The sequence below is a fragment of the Bufo bufo genome, chromosome 6 (genome assembly GCF_905171765.1).
Source record: "Bufo bufo chromosome 6, aBufBuf1.1, whole genome shotgun sequence".
Classification (NCBI taxonomy): domain Eukaryota; kingdom Metazoa; phylum Chordata; class Amphibia; order Anura; family Bufonidae; genus Bufo; species Bufo bufo.
The window spans coordinates 110,363,814-110,387,950 of NC_053394.1; the positions used below are offsets into that span (position 1 = coordinate 110,363,814).

At 48.2% G+C, this 24,137-nt stretch overlaps 1 protein-coding gene across 3 annotated transcripts in view; it reads left to right on the top strand.

Moving 5' to 3' along the window:
* Nucleotides 1-17,070: 17,070 nt before the first annotated feature.
* Nucleotides 17,071-24,137, top strand: part of TAF4 (TATA-box binding protein associated factor 4) — an 86,337-nt gene continuing 79,270 nt past the window's right edge. Inside the window, exons 1-3 of one of the 3 annotated variants that reach the window (XM_040435792.1) lie at nucleotides 17,071-17,944; nucleotides 18,391-18,477; nucleotides 18,636-19,562. In XM_040435792.1, coding sequence (XP_040291726.1) covers nucleotides 17,668-17,944; nucleotides 18,391-18,477; nucleotides 18,636-19,562 — 1,291 coding nt within the window. In that variant the 5' untranslated portion in view covers nucleotides 17,071-17,667. The remainder of the gene's footprint in view (nucleotides 17,945-18,390; nucleotides 18,478-18,635; nucleotides 19,563-24,137) is intronic. The other 2 variants (XM_040435794.1, XM_040435793.1) reach the window with 2 other exon arrangements.

A 24,137-nucleotide genomic window follows, 5' to 3' on the forward strand; every position in this document is an offset into this window, starting at 1 on the left:
CGCCAAAAAATGGCGACTTACCCGTGACTCCTGCCAACGGCTATTCAATGCAAATTCTGCTAAGGACAAGAATGAGGACCAGTCCTCCTGATTCTCAGCCACAAAGCACCTCAAGTAGGTCTCCAGGTTTTGATTGGTACGCCCCGTCTGACCATTCGACTGTAGATGAAAAGCCGACGAGAAAGAAAGTTGAATACCAAGCCGAGAGCAAAACGCCCTCCAAAACCTGGAGACAAACTGCGTGCCCCTATCAGAGACCACATCCGAAGGAATACCGTGCAATTTCACAATATTATCCACAAAAATCTGCGCAAGAGTCTTAGCGTTAGGAAGACTCGTTAGTGGTATAAAGTGAGCCATCTTACTGAAACGGTCGACTACCACCAAAATCACTGTTCTCCCGGAGGAACTCGGCAGGTCCGTAATAAAGTCCATGGACAAATGCGTCCAAGGACGAGATGGAATAGACAATGGAAGAAGTGAACCAGGCGGTCGAGTATGAGCAACCTTTGACCGAGCGCAGGTTTCACAAGCTGTCACATAATTCTCAATACTCTTACGTAACCCTGGCCACCAAAACCTCCGGGACACCAGATCACAGGTGTACTTACCACCAGGATGTCCAGCGAGAACAGTATCGTGATGTTCCTTGAACATCTTGTATCGTAGGCCCTCAAGAACAGACAACCTCCCTGGGGGACACGAACCAGGAGCCCCCTCCTGAGCTCCCAATACCTCCATCTCCAATTCAGGGTACAGAGCGGAGACCACCACCCCATCCGCCAAAATCGGCGCTGGATCTTCAGAATCACCTCCCCCAGGGAAGCTGTGAGACAAGGCATCTACCTTGACGTTCTTGACCCCTGGGCGAAAGGTAACCACGAAATTGAACCTGGTAAAAACAATGACCATCTGGCCTGTCTAGGGTTCAGACGCTTGGCAGATTGCAGGTAAGCCAAATTCTTATGGTCTGTATACACAGTAACGGGGTGAGACGCCCCCTCTAACCAGTGACACCATTCCTCAAAGGCCAACTTGATAGCCAACAACTCCCTATCTCCAACATCATAATTCCTCTCGGCGACCGAGAGCTTCCTGGAGAAGAAGGCACACGGGACCCACTTGCCAGGAGAAGGACCCTGCGAAAGCACCGCCCCAACCCCCACCTCTGATGCATCAACCTCCACCACGAATGGCTGAGATACATCCGGCTGCACCAGAATAGGAGCAGACGCAAAACGCTCCTTAATAGCCAAAAAGGCCTGCAATGCCTCATCCGACCAGACAGAGACATCAGCGCCCTTCTTGGTCATATCAGTAAGAGGTTTGACTAGAGTGGAATAATTCGAACAAAATTTTCTATAATAATTAGTAAACCCCAAGAATCGCATCAAAGCTTTCTGATTCTCCGGTCGGTCCCACTCCAGAACCGCCCGGACCTTTTCGGGGTCCATACGAAAACCGGAATCAGAAAGCATGTATCCCAAGAATGGAAGCTCTTGCACCGCAAACAAACATTTCTCCAATTTGGCATACAACTTATTCTCCCGAAGGATCGTCAAAACCTGTCTCACATGATCCTGATGGGTCTTCAGATCAGGAGAATAAATTAAAATGTCATCCAGGTAAACAACTACGAACCTCCCCACCAAGTGATGAAAAATATTATTGACGAACCGCTGAAATACCGCTGGCGCATTCGTCAACCCAAAAGGCATTACCAGGTTCTCAAAATGACCCTCGTGCGTATTGAAGGCCGTTTTCCACTCATCCCCCTCCTTGATCCTGATCAGATTGTATGCTCCTCTCAAATCCAACTTGGAGAACACCTTGGCTCCAACAATCTGATCAAAAAGATCCCGGACTGTAATACGGTTCAACTCCCGGAAATCCAAACACGGTCTCAGTGATCCATCTTTCTTCTTCACGAAGAACAAACCTACAGCCACTGGAACTTAGATGGTTTAATATGGCCCTTTGCCAAACTCTCGGCGACATACTTTCGTATGACCTCTCTCTCGGGTTGAGAGAGGTTGTAAAGCCGAGATTTAGGCAACTTAGCCCCCGGAATGAGATTCACTGGGCAATCATAGTCACGATGAGGGGGCAATTCCTGAGCCCCACCCTCCGAAAAATCAGAGAGATACTGATGCAAGGCCAAAATGGACACTTCAGAAGCCGATGTGACAAGACAATTATCCGAACAAACCTTGCTCCAACCAATGATTTGTCTCGCTTGCCAGTCTATAATTGGGTTATGTCTAGACAACCATGGCAACCCCAAAACTATTGGAGCTGGCAAATCCTTCATGACAAAACAAGAAATAATCTTAGCATGTGAATCACCCACCCTTAAATGAATACCATGAACAATGTGAGTAAGGCTCCTTTGAGAAAGAGGGGAAAGAATCAATTGCAAAAACACGAATCTCGTTCTCTAATGTGCAAGTACTTAGTCCCAGGCCCTGAAGAAACAGAAAGTCAATTAAATTTACCCCAGCACCACAATCAAGAAAAACAACAAACACATTTCTAGACTCTAGCGCCACCATAGCTGAAAGGAGAAAACGAGAACTGCAGGGAACTTGCATACCAGTCTGCTCCACCACACCATTCATACTGCCAAGTGTGAGGGGAGTTTTTTTTTCTCTTTTTTCTTTATCTCTTCCCCCTGTGGTTTAACATAAGGACAAGAAAAAATAAAATGACCCCTCTTCCCACAATAGAAACATAGATTGTGCACTTTTCGAAAGTCTCTACTATCCGAATGGCACGATATCTGACCTAACTGCATGGGTTCCTCCCCTACCCCAGAGTAACAAGCAATATCACCCTGGTCAGCTGGTGAAACAAAATCACACGCGGGAGGAATCCCCTGCACGGAGGGACCCTTACACCTCTCTCTGATACGTCTATCCAAACGTATAGCCAAAGACATTGCGTTCTCCAAAGTATCTGGGTATTCATGAAAAGCCAGGGCATCTTTCAACCTTTCAGGTAACCCCTGACAAAACTGACTACATAACGCGGGGTCGTTCCACCCTGACTCAGTAGCCCATCGCCTAAACTCTGTGCAGTAAACCTCAGCAGTATGTTTACCCTGTAGTAAGTTACGTAATTTTGATTCTGCCATCGAAACTCGATCTGGGTCATCATAAATCAATCCCAGGGCTTTAAAGAATTCCTCCACCGACCGGAAGGCCAGAGAACCGGGCGGCAGAGAAAAAGCCCAGGATTGCGCGTCTCCTTTAAGCAAAGACACGATGATACCCACCCTCTGATCCTCATTACCTGATGAAAATGGGCACAATCGAAAATACTAATTACATGACTCTTTGAAACGGAAAAAATCATCAGTACCCCCTGTAAATTTCTCAGGAAGAGCGACTTTAGGCTCCCCAACAATTTGACCTGTACCTGATGCCAGCACTCTCTGACACTGTGTGACCGTACCACGCAGATCCGCAACCTCTAGGGATAAACCCTGCATGCGGTCAACCAGTGTATCAATTGATGCCATCACAAAAACGCCGAGCAATGGCAGTCACAGTATGGCGGATTATAATGTCACGACGGACGTGCACTCAGAATAAACGATAACACACCAACCAGGCTCTGGACGAGAGACAGGGGAAGGGTCACCTCCTAGTTCATCCCTGACCTCTTTCCCTGCGCTGCTCAGCCCACAGGCAGACCTTGAAGGTAGGTGTGCTGTGTCCTCCAGCCTGGAATGACAAAACCCTGAACTCCCTGAGATGGTGAAGTGGGAGGATAGGAGCAGCCTGCTCGCACAGAACCTGGATGGGCTAGATGACACAAACAACCAAGCTAGAAATGCCACTTATCTCTGAGAGCAGGAACTGACAGCCAAACCTTCCCTCCAAACTTCCCAGACCAGAATGATCAGTATAATCCGCTCAGAGCACTTAGCTGGATGCCATTTAAACTAATGACTCCACCCAGTGCACCTGATGAGAGGCGGCTCCAGCACGACACCAAAACAAATACTAAACTCGTGCTGCTATCCTGGCCGACCTCCGCACATCGTCAGAGTGGGGCATGACAAATAGTTTCTTTCAATTCTATTGTATTTTTTGCCAAAAGTTCTTTCTCCTCTTCGAGAAGAAATTTCATCAATCGTAAAGATGAATCAATTGATTCCTTCTCCCATTTTTTCATCAGGGACTCAGATCTGAGCCTGATATTTGGTAAAACTGGATTCCTCAGTCCTCTTGGGACAATCTTATTTTTGAGGTATATTTCCAGAGTCTGGACCTCCCACCAGGACCTAACTTGATTTTTATACACCCTTGTCAGGTTTTTAAATGCCGCATTAATATTGGGTGTATATGCCTGAGTGGGAAGGCCCTGTTCCGAGAACACTTCCTTGGGGTTACCTAACCATGTATCCGAGGTGATGTCCCCTGACAGGAAACCCGCCATCACATATGAAATAAATAGAAACTAATTCACTTGGATATATTGATATTGTAGACGTACTACTCAAATATGTTTAACTGCCTATATAAAGTACGCTAAAAACATTTTATTAAATACTATAAAACTATAGATCTCCACACGAAAATAGGCTTGATAGGGTGAATGGCACAGGCACACAACCATCACAATTGTCTATTGTCACTCTGACTCCACCGTAAATTGGCATCATGTTATTTTGATTTTGTAGAGGATAGGATGTACAATAATAACTTGTTAAAGGGGTCTCTGGATTCAAGAGGAAACTGCACAATTCTCGGGATCAGGCTGCAATAAAGTACTGATAAGTACTTACCTGACCGATCAAGTACCCCCTGCCCTGGTTCTCTAAGCTGGACTTAATTTGGCTGCAGCGGTAACGTACCGCTGACAACTCAACTGCTGCAGCCAATTAAAGGCCCCTTTGGTGCACTGCTGTGATCTGTTGTTTATTCCAGGCTTATCCCTAGGGTTGTCCAGTGTCCTGGTATCCTGAATGGAGAAGTACTAGGACTCAGTACTTGGCATATAACTATTTTATTAATCAAAATCACCATCTACATCAATATTCACCTTCTGAGACCTCACAAACATGAAAGTATTACAGCTACAAACAAATTTTGAGCTACATAATTTGGGATAATGTTATTTACATGTTTTCCCACTACCACTGTGTGCCCGTTTTTTTTAATGTGCTCTCTTTCTGCCATCATACAGGTAAGAAAATTCCATCCTTCCCTACTGGATGGAGAAACCCAAATAAAATACTAAAGCTCTTGGAGACCAGACCACTTCAATTGTTTCTTAAATCAGCATCACCACATGAATGGCAGTCATTCCACTCCAGAGTTTGGTGAAGGCACAGCTCATTCTTCTTTGGTGATCACTAGTAGGCTAATTTCACATGTGTTTAAGAAAATCCGGCACTGAGAACAGCCTGCAATATCCATCACTGCCAGGAGCAACCAGAATTCCGTCTTGTCTCATTCACTATAATGGGCACCAAGGGGATTCGGCCACAAGCCAGCAAGTATGCCGAGGAGCAGCTGGACAAATACAGCTTCACTCAGCGGTATTTGCCTGGCCACCCCTCGGCATATTTGCCGGGTTGTGGACGGATCTCTGCCGGTCCCCATTATAGTGACTGGGGCCGGATGGAATTTTGGCAGTGCATGGCAGTGACAGATCCAGCAGGCTGTTCCCAGTCAGAACAGCTTGCCAGATCTGCTGAACGCAGATTTGAAACACGTATAAACCAAATCATATTTACCGAGCAATAGTATTCACTATTGTCTTGTTATAGAAATAGCTCGATGGCAAAAGCAGTGCTAGTAGTACCTGAAAAGTGTAATGAAAAATAACTACAGACCATGCCTTAAGAGTTGAAAAGAAAAGTTCTGAGTGGGGAAAAGAAGGGTTCAATTTTACCTTTACTGCCAGACAGATACAGTGAGCGTCAGGTTGCTTCCATTCTTAAAATAAAAAAAGGCAGAGGTTCATAAGAACAAGGTAAATCAGCAAACATTGGGGACAACAAAGCTACAGATTGGCAGAGGGCGCAAATGACTCTCTACTGACCGTCATGACAGCCACCTCATTCAAATCTTACTTAACAACTGTAGAATAACATGATGTGACCTACAAAAAGAATGGCAAGCAGGAGCTGGGGTGAAATACACAGCAAGGACACTTCGAAACAGGCTTCTAGAGGCAGGACTGAAGTCGTGCAAACCTAGAAAAAAAAACAGCCAGGCTGAAGTTTGCAAAAGACCATAAAGATTGGACTGTAAAGAACTGGAGTAAGGTCATCTTCTCTGATGAGACGTATTTTAGGCTTTGCCAAACACTAGGTTATGTAAATGGTTAGAGGGAGACCTGGAGAGGCCTACAAGCCACAGTGTCTCGCATCCACTGTGAAATTTGGTGCAGGATCAGTGATGACGAGGGGGTATTTCAGCAAGGCTGGAATTGGGCAGATTCGTTTTTGAGAAGGACACATGAATCAAGCCATGTATAAAGTTATCCTGGAAGGAAACTTGCTCTATTCTACTCTGACATTGTTCCCCAACTCTGATGATTGTTTTTGCAGAAGGACAATGCCCCATGTCACACAGCCAGGTCAAGGAAGGCGTGTATGAAAGAACACCAAATCAAGACCCTGTCATTGCCAGCCCAATCTCCAGACCTAAACCCCAAGGAAAACCTCTGGAATGTGATCAAGAGGAAGATGTATGGTCATAAGCCATTAAACAAAGCCGAACTGCTCGAATTTGTGCATCAGAAGTGGCATAAAGTTACCCAAGGGCAATGGGAAAGCATGTCAAGCGGTGATTAAAAATCAGGGTTATTCCACAAAATATTGATTTCTGGATTCCGCCTAAGTTGAAATATTAGTATTGTGTTGTTTAACCCCTTCCCGACCAGTAATGTACTAGTACGGTGCTTGGCGGGTCTTTAAAGAGTGGGCACCATAGCCGCAGGGTGCCTGCTGTTTCATACAACAGACACCCATGGCTCATTTAACACTTCAGATGCCGTGGTCAAAACATGACCACGGCATGTGAGCGCGTGCAAACCCAGAAGCGCACGCATCTGGGTATGCATCGGCGGCGATCGAAGGAGTCGGAGCTTATATGCAGCAACCCCTGTCATAGAGAATGACAGGAGTCTGCTGCATACTGTTCCCTATGGAGCCCCGGTTGGTAGGTATTATGTAGCAGGCCTCCATAATAAACTAGTCAATTTCTCATATTCTCCAATGCTAATGCATTGGAGTCCATGAGAATAGCAATCTAGTGATTGCTTGTTATTAGGGATGAGCGAACCCGAACTTCTTCGGTGTTCGGGCGGGTTAGGAAAATGAAATAACGGAATTCGTAGACGGAATGCAAAACGGAAGCCTTTAAGAGGCAGTTACACATTACCAACATCTGCATCTGACAATAGCTGAGAAAGGTCCAACGCATCAGATGAGATATTTCATAGATCTACCTTGTGGTCAGTGTCTAACACTGTCTTTTCCCTCACACAAAAAGGGTGATCGGCAGCAATAAGTGGTCAACACCAGTCATTACGGATGACAAATGACTAGTGTGGGCAGCTGTAGTTCAGCTACGAGGACTTACTGCAGCACCTCTTTTTGTTTGGTAGGTAACTGACAATCTTCGCTCCTCGGCACCAATGTTTTCTGTAATAAAGATACTTTTTGGAATATATACGTGCACAAATGAGCAAATCTTATGGTGCAGATTTAGGGTACTTTCACACTAGCGTTTTTCTTTTCTGGCATAGAGTTCCGTCACAGGGGCTCTATACCGGAAAAGAACTGATCAGGCATATCCCCATGCATTCTGAGTGGAGAGCAATCCGTTCAGGATGCATCAGGATGTCTTCAGTTCAGTCGTTCTGACTGATCAGGCAAAAGATAAAACTGCAGCATGCTACGGTTTTATCTCCGGCGAAAAAAACTGAAGACTTGCCTGAATGCCGGATCCGTCCTGCGCAGACCGGTAAAAATGTGAAAAAAAATACAAGACGGATCCGTCTGTCCGCATGACAAGCGGAGAGACTGATCCGTTCTTGCAATGCATTTGTGAGACGGATCCGCATCCGTCTCACAAATGCTCTCGGTCACATGCAAATCGGCGGGCAGTTCCGACGACGGAACTGCCCACCGGATCACACTGCCGCAAGTGTGAAAGTAGCCTTACTCATCCTGATTCATAGGCTGCAGCAGAACATGGGACCATGCTGCGCCGGATATCAATACTCCAGGTACTAGAACATGCAGACAAAGCAGGCCGTGCAGAGCAGGTTAGGGCTCATGTACACGAACATGTGTCAGCCGTGACTGTATTACAGCCCGCAAACAGCGAGTCCGCAATATATGGGCGCCGGCAGTGTGCGCACCGTATCACTGATGAGGACTCATTAACTTGAAGATACGGAGTGGAAGAGCACAGAAGTTCTGTGGCAATTAGGTCTGTAAAAAATAGAACCTGCTCTACTTTTCTGTGGTGCGGATGGATCACAAACTCATTCAAGTTGGGTTCGCGATCTGTGTGCATGAGCCCTTAGGGCGCGTTCACATTAGGGTTGGACGATATAAAAAATATTCCCACGATAATGATATATATCGCGATAAATGCCCATTTAGAAGAAAAATACTTCAATTACTCTTACCGGTAATATGTTTTCCATGAGCCCATGACAGCACCTGTGAGAGATCCTCCTCCTTCCGGACAGGAAACAGGAACTTCCCAGATCTTTAAATTGGTCCCATGCCTTCCACCTTCAGTATTTGACAAGATTCCTGGGACCAGCAATGCACCTATATATAGTGAAAACTAACAACATAGGCGAGAAAACATAATAGAAAAAAACTTTGCACCAAATATATGCCAGGCATATCTCTTCTTTGGCACCATACTAAAGAGTAAATTTCTCTTTCTCTCTTTTTTTTTTTTTTTTCATCATCATTCTTTATAAATAAAAGTCTTATTATTATTATTATTATTTTTTTTAAATAAGGGAGGGAATTATGTAGGTGCTGTCATGGGCTCATGGAAAACATATTACCGGTAAGAGTAATTGAAGTATTTCCATTACGCCCCATGACAGCACCTGTGAGAGACTAGACTAGATAACTATAAGGGAGGGACTACAGCCTGCAGCACCTTTCTCCCAAAAGACATATCCTGCACAGATGAAAGGTCCAACCTGTAGTGCTTGTAAAACGTAGAGGGGGAACTCCACGTTGCAGCCCTACAGATCTGTTCTATAGTAGCACACCCTTTTTCTGCCCAGGAAGAGGCTACTGCCCTGGTAGAATGGGCTGAAAAATCTGAAGGGACCTGACACTCTGATAGTGAATATGCCAAACCTATCGCTCTCTTGATCCATCTGGCTAAGGTACGGCTTGTAACCTTTGAGCCCCTGTTCTGACCCTGAAATTGAACAAAGAGTTGCGGGGTCTTTCTAAAGTCCTTTGTAGACTCTAAATACTCACAGACACACCTTCTAACGTCTAAAGTATGAAAGGATCTTTCTCCCTCATTCTTTGGGTCCTGACAAAAGGAAGGGAGAACTATCTCCTGAGACTTATGGAATACAGACACGACTTTGGGCAGGAATGCAGGGTCTGGTTTGAAAACAATCCTATCCTCCAGAATCTGAGTATATGGTGGGGAAGAGGACAAGGCGGACAGCTCTTCTACTCGTCTGGCAGATGTAATGGCCACTAAAAATACGGTCTTATAGGACAACATCTTTAAGGGGATGTCCCCCAGAGGCTCAAACGGAGCCTTGGTAAGAGCAGAAAGAACCAGGTTAAGGTCCCAGGGGGCTGACTTAGATTTAACTATAGGACATAGTCTAGAGGACCCCCTAATGAACCTTTTGACCCAAGGATGAGTAGCCAATCGAAAGTCAAACAGGACACTCAGTGCTGAGACCTGCACCTTGAGAGTGCTGGGTTTGAGCTTTTTGTTAAGGCCTTCCTGCAAAAAGTTCAAAATTAACGGGATGTTGGATGAGCTCAAGTCTAAGCCTGGACCTGCAAACCGAAGGAAGGTTTTCCATACTCTCAGATAGATTTCGGAGGTGACTTTTTTCCTACTAGCTAGGAGAGTCCCGATGACCTGTTCTGATAGGCCTCTAGACCTGAAGAATGTCCTCTCAAAATCCAAGCCGTCAGGTGGAGGTTCTTGACTTCCGGATGATGTAGAGGGCCCTGATATAATAGGTCCTGTCTTTCTGGAAGCACCCAAGGATCGGCTATTGATAGTCTCCTCAACCAAGCAAACCAGACTCTTCTTGGCCAGAATGGTGCTATTAGTATCACCGTCGCCTGCTCCCCCCTGATCTTCTGGATCACTCTGGGCAATAGGCTGATGGGAGGAAACGCATAGACTAGGCCCTTCCCCCACGACTGTGAGAGCGCATCTGTGCCTATCAACTGATCCTCCCTGCTGAGAGAAAAGAACTTTTTGCACTTTTTGTTTTCCACTGAGGCGAATAGATCTATCGTAGGGGATCCCCATAGGGCCTGTATTTGGTGAAACACTTCCTGGTTCAGACACCAATTCGCCTGACTGAACCTGTGTCTGCTGAGAAAGTCCGCCTGGTGAGCCTTTCAGGTGCACCGCTGAGAGGGACAGAACTTTCCTCTGTATCAACAAGAAAATCCTGGATGCCAGCTCCATTAGTTGATAGGATCTTGTCCCCCCTTGTTTGTTTATATAAGCCACCACCGAGGCGTTGTCTGATAGGATCCTGACATGCTTTTGGGACAAAAAAGGGAGACTTTTCTCTAGTGCGCACAGGACTGCTCTTAATTCCCTGACATTTTGGGACTGAGCACTCTGGTCTCTTGACCAAGGACCTTGGAAAAAACCCAAAACTGAATGGGCCCCCCATCCCCAAGGGCTTGCGTCGGTGGTTATTATCAAGGGATCGTGTCTCACCCACTCTACCCCCCGACCGAGGTTCGAAGCCTTTAGCCACCAAGCTAGGGACCGGGTTACTGAACCGGGACCACAATCTTGTGATCCAGGGATAGCGACCTCCCATCCCATTTGGATAGAATGAGCCGTTGCAGTATTCTAGACCTGAATTGGGCCCACCTCACAGCCGGAATACAAGCCGTCATCAGACCCAGAATAGACATAGCTTTTCTTAAAGGGACTTCCTTGACCTTGCTGAAAGACCTGATCTTCTGCTGAATCCCCTCCTTCTTGTCTGCTGGAAGATAAGATTTCCGAGTCTGAGAGTCTAACAGGATGCCGAGGAAAACGCATCTGGATGTTGGAATCAGGGATGATTTGTCCCAATTTATTAACCAGCCCAGGCTCATCAGGATCCCCAGGACCTTCTGTATGTGAGATTTCAACTGCTCTGGGGACTGCCCTACCAAGAGAAGGTCGTCCAGGTATGAGACTATAATGATGTCCGACCTCCTTACTTCTGCCATTACCTCCGCCATCAGCTTTGTGAAGAGCCTCGGCGCCTGTGATACCCCAAAAGGAAGTGCTCTGAACTGTAAATGGACGATTGATTCCCCCATCTTCACTGCCACCCTGAGGTATTTTTGGGACAAGGGATGGATGGGCACGTGGTAGTAGGCGTCCTTTATGTCTATTGAGGCCATCACGCAGTCGGGAAACAGATGGAGGACCGTGGAGGAGATGGACTCCATCCTGAATTTCTGGTAGGACAGATACTGGTTGAGACCTTTTAAATTTATAATCAGTCTGAACGTACCGTTGGGCTTGGGGACCAGAAATAGGGTTGAATAGAAACCCTCTCCTTGTTCGTCCTTGGGGACTGGGACAAGGACTGCCTTTCCCAGGAGGTTGTTTATTTCCTCCGAAAGTGCCACCTGTTTTGGAGAATTTTGATTTAAAGAAGTAACTTTGAATGTCCTGGGTGGTAGTCTCTTGAAGTCTAGGCGATAGCCTTCCTTTATAATATCCTTTACCCAGGCGCTTGCGGTAATATTTCGCCAGGCTGGAAAAAATACAGAAAGACGACCGCCCACCTGGGGTCTGGCGTCATTGTTGAGTGGAACTTGATATTTGAGGTCTGGGTTTAAACAGGACACTTTTTGATTTATCAGATCTCCAAAGCCTTCCTTCTTTCATTATTCCGAAATGGCTTCCCCTGTTTAGGAAAGGACGGTGCTGGAAATCCTTTCTTTTTATCGGATGCCTTATCTAAAATGTCATCTAAGGCTGATCCAAATAAAAAATCTCCTTGGCAAGGTAAGGCGCAAAGCTTAGATTTTGAAGCTACGTCGCCCTTCCACCCTTTCAACCGTAACGACCTTCTGGCTGAATTGGATAGAGCAGCCGCCCTAGCGGAAAGCCTCAATGCGTCAGCGGAGGCATCAGAAATAAAGTCCACTGCCCTGGACATAGTTGGTATTGCCTCAAGCAGCTGATCCCTAGGAGTCTTATTCTCTATATGAGACTCTAATTCCTCCAACCAAAGCTTTAATGACCTAGCCACCGAGGTAGTTGCTATATTTGGCTTAAAGGCAGAGGTGGAAGCTTCCCAATTCTTCCTTAAGTATGCGTCAGCCCTTTTGTCCATGGGATCTTTAAGGGACCCTAGATCCTCAAATGGGAGGGCTGACTTCTTATTTATCTTAGCTACAGGAGCGTCTACCCTTGGTACCTCCTGCCAAGCTGAGACCTCCTGATCATCAAAGGGGTACTTTCTCTTGACCGCTCTAGGGATAAAGAATTTTTTATCGGGCTTCTCCCATTCACGTTTAATCAGGTCCTTGATACAGTCCTGAATGGGGAAAACTCTAGACTTTTTGGGCTTAAGGCTCTCAAACATCAGCTCTGGTCTAGACCTGGACCCCTTTTCCTCCCCCAGCTCCATCGTGGATCTAACCGCCTTCAATAATAGGTCCGTATCTTCAGCTCTAAACAACGGCTTCCCTGTCAAATCCTCGGAAGAGGAATCTGAGTCTACAATAGCGCCCTCCTCAGACTCGGAGTCCGTAGTATCCTCCGCTACCGCCTGGGCCCTCTTATGCCTGGATGAGCTAGGCAGGGATTTTCTAAGCTCCTCTACGGACGAACGGACTTCATTTTTTACTAAATCCTGGATACTCTGTAATAAAGATGGCGACTCCTCTGCCACTAACTTATCCAGACATGGCTGACAACATGTCTTGGAGTAAGATGAATCCAACTTCCTCTTGCAGATTCCACACTCCTTAGCTCTTTTGTGGGAAGCTTTCCTTGGGGCCTCTTTAGCCTGCATTTAATAAAACATCCCATCAGTTTAACCTGACCATAATAATAACTCCCCAAAGGGAGATGGTGGGGGTTAACCCCTCTTACCCCCAGGAGTACCATGCTGGGTTCCAAAAGCTGCTCCTGCCTGTCGGTGCGCTGTTGTACATCCCCTTCTTCCTGCATCATCATGCTGTGTAAAGGGGGCCAATCGAGGGCTGTAGGTGCCGCTTGCGCCAGTCGATCCTGCTGCTACTCCCTCCACGGTGGCTGGCCAGCGTTCCCTTTTTCAAATGGGCCGCGCAGCGCCCGCCATGTTTTAGCTCCTCCACTTCCGGTGCGACGCACACGTCCAGCCTCAATGAGAGGGAAGACGCAGCTCCCCCCTCATGCCGCGACTTCGCCGGCAGGCAGGGACACGAGGCAGCCCAGGGATTCCCCCATGGCTCCGAAGAAGGGAAAAGAAAATGCAGACGCCGGGCTTCTCAGCGGCTCCTAGTGGAGACTTACGCCGACAGGTACCTCCACTAGGTTTCGTCTTAACCCTAGAGGTCCTGCAGCCACAAAATAGACCTGGAAAGAAATCCTCCTGTCCCTGGACAGGAAAGAACTGAAGGTGGAAGGCATGGGACCAATTTAAAGATCTGGGAAGTTCCTGTTTCCTGTCCGGAAGGAGGAGGATCGCTCACAGGTGCTGTCATGGGGCGTAATGGAAAAACCACTTGGGGCCAAAAGGAAACATTATACTGTATGGGAACACCCACAAGGAGACGTTATACTGTATGGGGGCAGCCACAAGGAGACACTACTGTATGGGGCAGCCACAAGGAGACGTTATACTGTATGGGGGCAGCCACAAGGAGAAGTTAATGGTTATACTTTTATATGTCATTTTTTACCATTTCGGGTATCTGTAACTAGTCGATTGACTTCTAGTAACAACAAAAACATTACAGGGTTAATTCTGTACCAGAACGAGTGGTTTATAGTAATCTTGTGTATCATCTCCTACTAGAAGGTGTATTGCATTCTGTAAGCAGAAGTGTTGGTGGCGCTCCTGTCCTGCGCAGCCTCGCCTGTCATCTGATTCAGACGTCAGAACCTGCATGGAGGAGGCGGGGTAGCCGCTGCGGGCAGCAATTGGTATAGAATCATGCTGGGGCAGGCGGCCGCAGATTTTGAAGCGGTCAGCGCACATGACCACTTCTATGACGTCACAAAATACCGTGGTAATTAAGAAACAGCAATGCCTTTTTTTAATACCGCGTTATATCGTGATACCGGTATATCGCCCAACCCTAGTTCACATCACCGCTTAGCTTTCCGGTTTTCTGATTCATCAACAGAAAAACTTAAACAAAAATGGACCCTGTATTTTGAGCATCAGATAAAGTCCTGGAAGTGACACAAACCAATCTTAAAGGATTTCTTTCACCCCAATTTTTGCTATTAAACAGGCTGACATTATAGATGTGAAAATGTCACCTGAATTTAACTATGCATTTCTTTTATTTAAGTATGCCCCCCTTTTTGTGTGATTTTAACTTTTATTATATGCGGCGAAAAAAAAACTGAAGACTTGCCTGAATGCCGGACCCGTCCTGCGCAGACCGGTAAAAATGTTTAAAAAAATACAAGACGGATCCGTCTGTCCGCATGACAAGCAGAGAGACGGATCCGTTCTTGCGATGCATTTGTGAGACGGATCCGCATCCGTCTCACAAATGCTCTCGGTCACATGCAAATCGGCGGGCAGTTCCGACGACGGAACTGCCCACCGGATCACACTGCCGCAAGTGTGAAAGTAGCCTTACTCATCCTGATTCATAGGCTGCAGCAGAACATGGGACCATGCTGCACGGAATATTTTTTATATCGTCCAACCCTAATGTGAACGCGCCCTAAGGGCTCATGCACACAGATCGCGAACCCAACTTGAATGAGTTTGTGATCCGCATGGACCCTGTATTTTGAGCATCAGATAAAGTCCTGGAAGTGACACAAACCGATCTTAAAGGATTTCTTTCACCCCAATTTTCGCTATCAAACAGGCTGACATTATAGATGTGAAAATGTCACCTGAATTTAACTATGCATTTCTTTTATTTAAGTCTGCCCCCGTTTTCGTGTGATTTTAACTTTTATTATATGCAAATGAGCCTCTAGGAGCACGGGGGGGGGGGGCGGACGTGCTCCTAGAGGCTCAGTTCGCCCACCTCATTTCTATGCCCTTCTGTCTTGATTGACAGGGCCAGCCCAGCGTTGGTTCTCCTGCTGGCCCCATCTGCCGTGTAAATCTCACGTCTGCGCCATCCCGTTCAGTATTCGGCGCAGTGAGAAATGCCGGCTGATTTTATTCACCAACCCAGTAAAAAAAAAAAAGAAGAAATACTGACGTGTGAACTGACACATTATAATCAAAAGGTACATGTGCTGTCCATGGAAAATACAGACAGTACATGTCAGTGAAAAACAGATGTGAATGAGGCCTAACGCTACTTTCACATCAGAGTAATTGCTGGAACCGGCAGGGACGAGCGAAACCGCTTCCGTTCTGAATGGATCAGGTTGTATTATCTCTAAAATTACCCAGACAGATCCCTCACTAAGGGTACTTTCACACTAGCGGTTTTCTTTTCCGGCACAGAGTTCCGTCCTCAGGGCTCAATACCGGAAAAGAACTGATCAGTTTTATCCCCATGCATTCTGAATGGAGAGTAATCCGTTCAGGATGCTTTAGCTCAGTCTTTTTGACTGTTCAGGACAGAGATAATACCACAGCATGCTACGGTGTTATCTCCGGCCACAAATCCAGAAAACTTGCCGGATCCGGCATTTTATCCAGAGGAATGTATTACTGCCGGATCCAGCATTCAAAATACCGCAATGCCGGATCCGTCCTTCCGTTTGACACTGGAAAATCGGATCGGGCATTTCATACGTTTTGCCGGATCCGGCAGGCAGCTCTGGCGACTGAACTGCTTGCTGGACCACTCTGCCGCAAGTCTGAAAGTAGCCTAAAACCATTGTAAGTCAATGGGCGCCAGATCAAATTTCTTTTATGCCCAAGAAAACTGACCCGACACCATTGACTTGCATTGTGTTTCATGCCGAACCCATCTTCATCAGTAACCCATGACGCACACAAATGCAACTAAATGTATTCTGGGGCACTGATCTGTCCCCATGGACTGAGGCATTTTCCTCCGGTAATGAGATCCTTTGACGGATGTCAATACCAGAAAGGAAAGCGCAGATGTGAATGTAGCCTAACCTAGCGGATCCTGCGTCACTGCTCTGGTTCTCCCACCAGGAGGTTTTCACCTGGCTGCAGAGGCACCAACACATGACCGCTGCAGCCAGTCATTATCAAGACAGATCCCAGCCAGGCAACCTGGCGCAGAATCTGCCAAATAAGAAATGATCGCTTTATCATTAACTGCAGGCGGAGCCCCCTGTACTTTCCTCCTCCAACTGGACGGCTTTAGGCTGTGTCCACACCACGGTTTACGTGTGCGGTAGAGGAATGTCGGACAGTGGCGTCCGTCCCCACAGGTTTCCATAGTAAAAGCCATACCCATAGAATTCTGCAGGATGGACACAAAATTCTTCACTGTTGCATCTGTTTTCCCATTAATGTGAACTGCCCCTTAAACTGGGGAGGACGTGAAGTACAGAGCACACGAGATCGTGGCAGAACATTCATATAAACCCGCCTGAACGTCCCTGTGTAGGACGGGCAGCAGCCCTGTGTGACGGGCCAGCTGTGAGCGGGCACCCTGTGTATTGGCGGTGACAGGGGGAGGGGCCTGGCTACAGACGACCCCCCCCCAATACACGGAGCTGAATGGAAGCAGCCCCGGCACCTGTGCACGGGGCAAGTCCGGGCGCTATTACCTCATGTACCCGGAAACTGTCTGTGACGGCTCCCCCTCTCCTCCTGCCCCCGGTATCCCGCGTCCTGACATACCGCCTCCCTATCTCCGCCCCCGGAGGCTGGGTGTGTATGACAAGAGAGCGGGCTTCTGTCTCCCGTTTATAGCGCTATCAGCCGGGGAACTATCAGCCTCCAACCGGCGGCAGGTGTGACGCCCTTCAGTCGGGCGCTCACCCGCAGCCATTTTGAATTAGCACAGACAAAGAGACGAGACCCCCCCTCCCCCTGGGCTCGTGAAGGCGCTCTCAGTGCCATCTTCCTGCCTCTAAACCCATCTCCGCGCTCAGCTATCTCCGCCAGGCCCGCCGCCGTGTACTGTGACCGCTGTCACCCCGGGAGGTCTGCTCCATTCCCTCCTGGAACACCAAATACCGCTCGCAGCCATTTGCCCACGCTTTATATAGGGCGGCACCGGCCAATGGGGGCGTTCGTTTGGAGTGACGTGTTTGGCCAGCCGCGCAGGCGCAGAGCGCCGCTGCCCTCCTGGAGTTGAGCGGCGGAGTAAAGATGGCGGCGGGTTCGGATCTGCTGGATGATTTCTTCAACACGGACGTGGACGAGAAAGTGGTCAGTGATCTGGTGGGCTCATTGGAGTCCCAGCTGGCAGCCGCAGCCCACCACCACCATCACCACCACCACCCACAGCAGCCGCATCCGGGCCCCCCCGAGGTCCGCAGCCAGGCCCTAGCCAACCATGTTGCCAGCCCTGGGGTAGGGGCAGCAGCCAGTGCCGGGGTCCAGTCAGAGACGAAAATAGGAATCGCCCCGGAGATGCCCAAGACGGGTGAGCCCGGGGAGCGGGTTGGTGGAAGGATTGGGGCCAACTGGACGTGCAGGGGGGTGCTGTGGGCACACAGGGGGTGCCCAGTCCATTGGTGCTGTCAGTTGGGGGGTGTAAAGTCCTGCTTTGGGTTCACATGTGATCTGCCTGTCTCTTTTGGGTGTCTGGCAATCGTTAGCGCAGCGGTGAAGTCCTGGGGGTCATCACTTGTGCACAAAGTCACCCTGGAGGAGGTTTGGGGGTTGTGGTGTCACAGTGTGGGATCCGGGGGGTGCAGCTGCCGTCACTACAGCATTACCGCTACGGGTCACGTGGATACGACTTTCGTGGGACTCAAGCTGTGCAACTTTCCGTTCTTTTTGCTGTCGGGTACTGGAAATGCTGTGTGACGCCTGTTAACTTCTGTATGTCATGTAACAGTCATCTGTGAGTCTTGGTGGTTTCATTAGGTCGCCCGGACGCGCAGTTTGTGGGTACCTGCCTCTTACCTGAGCCCAGCAGAAGCTGCCATCTAGGTTTCAGGTTGTCTTGGTCAGGTAATGATGTAAAAAGCTCTCTCCAAATATGATTACCTGGCCCTCATGCTGTTTGCAGGTGGTAAAGGTCCCCTGGCATTTACCAGGGGGTTAATGTTGTCCCCTGTCTTTGCCTCTATTTTCGGTTTATCGACTCACACTGTTGTTCTGTCCCGTAGGAGCTGCTGTGCCTGGAGTTCAAGGAAGCGTCATCAACAACAGCCGACCACAGACTGCGGCCCAGCAGCCGGACGGTGTCCAGTCCTCTGGATCTGAACCCCCAGGACCGCTGAGTCAGGCCAAAGCTGGAGTCCTTGGCACCATAGCGACTGCTGTGCCCAACCACGGCTCAGGGAACAGCAAGCCTGTGGCCCTGCAGACCATGAACGGGAGTAATGTGGTAATAAATTCTCATGGACCTGGCGGGCACGCAACCGCTTTTCAGGGGAATAGTAATCCTACCCCGGGTGTTAACCTGGTGAACAATGGCCCTGCGCCTGTCGCCAAGGGTGGTGTAAGCGCCGGGGCCAACACAGTGATTCAGACTTCGTACCTTGCAACAACCAATGTGTCGGCTTCTGTCATCTCCTCCTCGTCTACATCGACTGCTGGGGCAGCTGCACAGCCCGCGGGCATGGCAGGTGTGCCCACTACTGTAGCACTGGTTAGACCTCTTGTGCATCAGGGAGTGCCAGCCACCCAGAATGGAAGCAATACTGTGATCAATTCCCCTTTGTCGGCACCTGGTGGGGTTTCTTTGCAAATCAACAGCCAACCTACCCCGGCCCCTAGCCAGGTGATCAAGTCGGACTCCCCCAAAACTATTATTCAGACTCCTCAGCAGAGCCAGCCTCACCCTGGAAACATGGTTATAGGACAGACTATGCAAGCGGGGCATCCTGGCCCTGGAGGGGCAGCTCCTGCACCTGGCACTCCTGCGGCAATGGGCAAAGCGACAGTCGGCACTGTGCCTCAAAGCTTGCCAAGGACTCCTACAGCAGCACCAGCTGGCGGCATCAGGGCAACTATTGCACCTCCTATGTTGGCGCCACGAGTGCCGCAGCCTCCAAACCCAACCAACATCCAAAACTTTCAGCTACCCCCAGGTAAGAGAGCTGTGTGTAGTTTTGCCTGGCAGAAGTTTTGTTTGCCCTTCTCGCTGTGTTGAGGCTGCTGCATGTGATGCTGTGTCTGGGACCAATCACTCTGTCAGCTTGGCAGAGCAGCAGCACATCCCTCTCTGTGCAGACTGGTACGGGGATCAGCGCTGTCAGAGTGCCCGTGTGTACGGCAGTAGTGGAATGTAGGTTACCCAGTGCACCGTGGCCTCGTCGTACGCCTCTGTGTGCCCCCCACTCTCTGTTTTGTACGGCAATGATGGGATCGAGCCTACAAATCCTCTGTTGTACTCTCTGCTTCTTGGTTAACCCTTTCCCTCTGTGACTGGTGGTTCAGGATATATATCAGGTATAATATCCGTCATATTGCCTTGTATTACACAACACACTCGGTAGTCTTTGTATTCACTAGGGTTTATTGGGGTACTTATTGATGGGGGGGGGGGGGGGGACTGGGCCGCCAGGGGCTGGGATATATCAGTTTCCCACCGTTTTCAAAACCTCTGGTTGCTGTGAGGGATCGGTATCGCGTTGGACTGCGAGAGTTGATCACATAATTCTCACCAACAGCACAAATCTCTCTCCTGATAGTTTACTACAATGTATCAGTGCAGGTGGATTCGAGTGGATTTGTTTATCTCAAAGAGGATACAACTGTAGTGAACTTGTCCCCGAGGACACGTAAAAAAACAAACAAAAACAAAACACTATTCACTGACAGCAAGTAGAGAACCTGGAGAGAAACTCTCTTGGTTTATGTAATGACTTGGGGTTTGTGTAACTGTCCCTTCACAGTGCTATAGGTTTGTCATCGAATTCAGGTGATGGACCTGTGATCTTAGGGGAATGCTCCTGCAGGATTTTGTGGTGTGTCCAGTTCATATAACCACTCAAGGGTCATTCATATATACCGCCATGTGGAGTGGGTACAGACCCCACGACTCTTTCTAGGCTTATTTCACACTTGTGGCACAGGAGTCCTCTGCCTGGCATAGCCAGCTAGTGCCACGTTCCAGCCGGACCATATTGCCTATAATGGGAACAAGCGGGGATCCAGTTGCCCCCTAACATAAATGCTTGGTTTCAGATGGTCAAAAATTGCTGCACGCAAAATGCTTTTTGTCCCGCCGATTCCCGGCATTTATGTTAGGGGGGTGGATGCTTTCCATTATAGGCAGTGGAGTCTGGAGGGCCCTCGGCGCTATCCAGCTATGCTCGATCCATAGAACTCCGTCAGGCTGTTCTCTGCCATAACAGCCTGATGGATTCCTGTGCTGCATGTGAGAAAGTAGCCTAAGGCCCCTTTCACACGGGCGAGTATTCCGCGCAGGTGCAATGCGTGATTTGAACGCATTGCACCCGCACTGAATCCGGACCCATTCATTTCTATGGGGCTGTGCACACGAGCTGTGATTTTCACGCATCACTTGTGCGTTGCGTGAAAATCGCAGCAAGCTCTATATTCTTCACGCAACGCAGGCCCCATAGAAGTGAATGGGGCCTGGTGAAAATCGCAAGCATCTGCAAGCAAGTGCGGATGCGGTGCGATTTTCACGCATGGTTGCTAGGAGACGATCAGGCTGGGGACCCGATCTGTATTATTTTCCCTTATAACATGGTTATAAGGGAAAATAATAGCATTCTGAATACAGAATGCATAGTAATATAGTGATAGAGGGGTTAAAAAAAATAATAATAATAACTCACCGAGTCCACTTGATCGCGTAGTTGCGGATCTCTGTCTTCTTCTGTAATGTTGAGCTGCCGGCTATGGACCTGTGGTGACGTCACATCACATGATCCAATCACATGGTCCCTCACCATGGTGATGAACCATATGATTGGACCATGTGATGAGCACAGTGACGTCATCAAAGGTCCTATTCCTGTGCACAGCAAAGAAGAAGACAGAAGAGATGCCGGCTGCGCGATCAAGTGGATTAAGGTGAGTTAAATTATAAAAATAAATTTTTTTTTAACCCCTCCAGCCCTATTTTACTAAGCATTCTTTATTAAGAATGCTATTATTTTCCCTTATAACCTTGTTATAAGGGAAAATAATACAATCTACAGAACACCGATCCCAAGCCCGAACTTCTATGAAGAAGTTCGGGTTTTGGCACCAAACATGCCGATTTTTCTCACGCGCGTGCAAAACGCATTACAAAGTTTTTCACTCGCGCGGAAAAATCACGCATTTTCCCGCAACGCACCCGCATCTTATCTGGGCAAAAAACATGACGCCTGTGTGAAAGAGGCCTAAGGGTACTTTCACACTAGCGTTTTTGTTTTCCGGTATTGAGTTCCGTCACAGGAGCTCAATACCGGGAAAAAAATGGATCAGTTTTATCCCAATGCATTCTGAATGGAGAGCAATCCATTCAGGATGCATCAGTTCAGTCCCTCTTACGCTCTTTGGACAGAGAAAATACTGCAGCATGCTGCAGTTTTCTCTCCGGCCAAAAATCCTGAAAACTTGTCGGAATGCCGGATCCGACATTGATTTACATTGAAGTGTATAAATGCCGGATCTGGCATTAAGTGTTCCGGCGGACCTCTAAAAAAGGCCCAAAAAATTAATACCGGATCTGTTTTTCCGGATGACACCAGAGAGATAGATCTGGTATTTCAGTGCATTTTTTAGACTGATCCGGATCCGTCTGACAAATGCCATGAGCTTGTGTCCGGATTGCTGGATCCGGCAGGCAGTGCTGGCGACGGAACTGCCTGATGTAATCCTTTGCCGCAAGTGTGAAAGTACCCTTAGGCCCCTTTCACACGGGCGAGTATTCCGCGCGGATGCGATGTGTGAGTTGAACTCATTGCACCCGCACTGAATCCGGACCCATTCATTTCTATGGGGCTGTGCACACGAGCGGTGATTTTCACGCATCACTTGTGCGTTGCGTGAAAATCGCAGCATGCTCCTCTTTGTGCGTTTTTCACATAACGCAGGCCCCATAGAAATGAATGGGGTTGCGTGAAAATCGCAAGCATCCGCAAGCAAGTGCGGATGCGGAGCGATTTTCACGCACGGTTGCTAGGAGACGATCGGGATGGGGACCCGATCATTATTATTTTCCCTTATAACATGGTTATAAGGGAAAATAATAGCATTCTGAATACAGAATGCATAGTAAAATAGGGCTGGAGGGGTTAAAAAAATAATAATAATTAAACTCACCTTAATCCACTAGCTCGCGCAGCCCGGCTTCTCTTCTTTTTTGCTGTGTGCAGGAAAAGGACCTGTGGTGACGTCACTCCGGTCATCACATGATCCGTCATATGATCTTTTACCATGGTGATGAATCATGTGACTTACCATGTGATGACCGGAGTGACATCACCACAGGTTCTTTTCCTGCACACAGCAGAAAAGAAAACAGAAGAGAAGCCGGGCTGCGCGAGCTAGTGGATTAAGGTGAGTTTAATTATTATTATTTTTTTAACCCCTCCAGCGCTATTTTACTATGCATTCTGTATTCAGAATGCTATTATTTTCCCTTATAACCATGTTATAAGGGAAAATAATACAATCTACTCAGCACCTAACCCAAACCCGAACTTCTGTGAAGAAGTTCGGGTTTGGGTACCAAACATGCCGATTTTTCTCACGCGAGTGCAAAACGCATTACAATGTTTTGCACTCGTGCTGAAAAATCGTGCATGTTCCCGCAACGCACCCGCACCTTTTCCCGTAACGCCCGTGTGAAAGAGGCCTTAGACGGAACTCTGCAATCTTGACCCCATAGTCAAATGAATTTCTGACTTACAGCTTGAAAAGTGACTTAAAGGGGTTTTTCACCCCTGGAGACATTCTGTAGAGCCTCCCCCCCCCCCCCCTCCCCAGCATGGCAGGACAAGTGGTGGGAGTCATACTTATCTAATCCCCACTGCTGGGTTCCGGCTCCATCTTTCCCCCTCGGATGCCGCAGGTCTGGGGTCTCCCCACATCAACACCTGTTTTGATGCAGGCTACTTGGCCGCTACCATAGTGGTGACAAGTGACGTGAATTGACACATGGATAACGTGTGAGCACTGCGGCCAGTTATTGGTTGCAGTGGCCACCTCACCTGCGGCAATCCAGATCTTGATGTGGGGAGAGCAGAAACTTATGGTACTTGAGGTGCATTAGTAGGAGCCAGAGCCCAGCGACTGTGATCAGGTAAGTGTGACTCCCGCTATGGGCCCAGGCACGCTGTGTGTGTGGTGGTGAGATCTAAAACCTAGTATCGGCAATCCTCTGTAAGGCTACTTTCACACTCGCGTTTTGGGCGGATCCGTCATGGATATGCAAAAACGGATCTTTTACAATAATACAACCACATGCATCCGTCATGAACAGATCCAGTTGTATTATCTGTAACATAGTCAAGACGGATCAGTCTTGAACACCATTGAAAGTCAATGGGAGACGGATCCGTTTTCTATTGTCAGAGAAAACGGGTCCGTCCCCATTGACTTACATTGTGTGCCAGGACGGATTTTGGCTCTGCTTCTTCAGGCGGACAGCAGAACGCTGCAAGCAGTGTTTTGGTGTCCGTCTCCAGAGCAGAATGGAG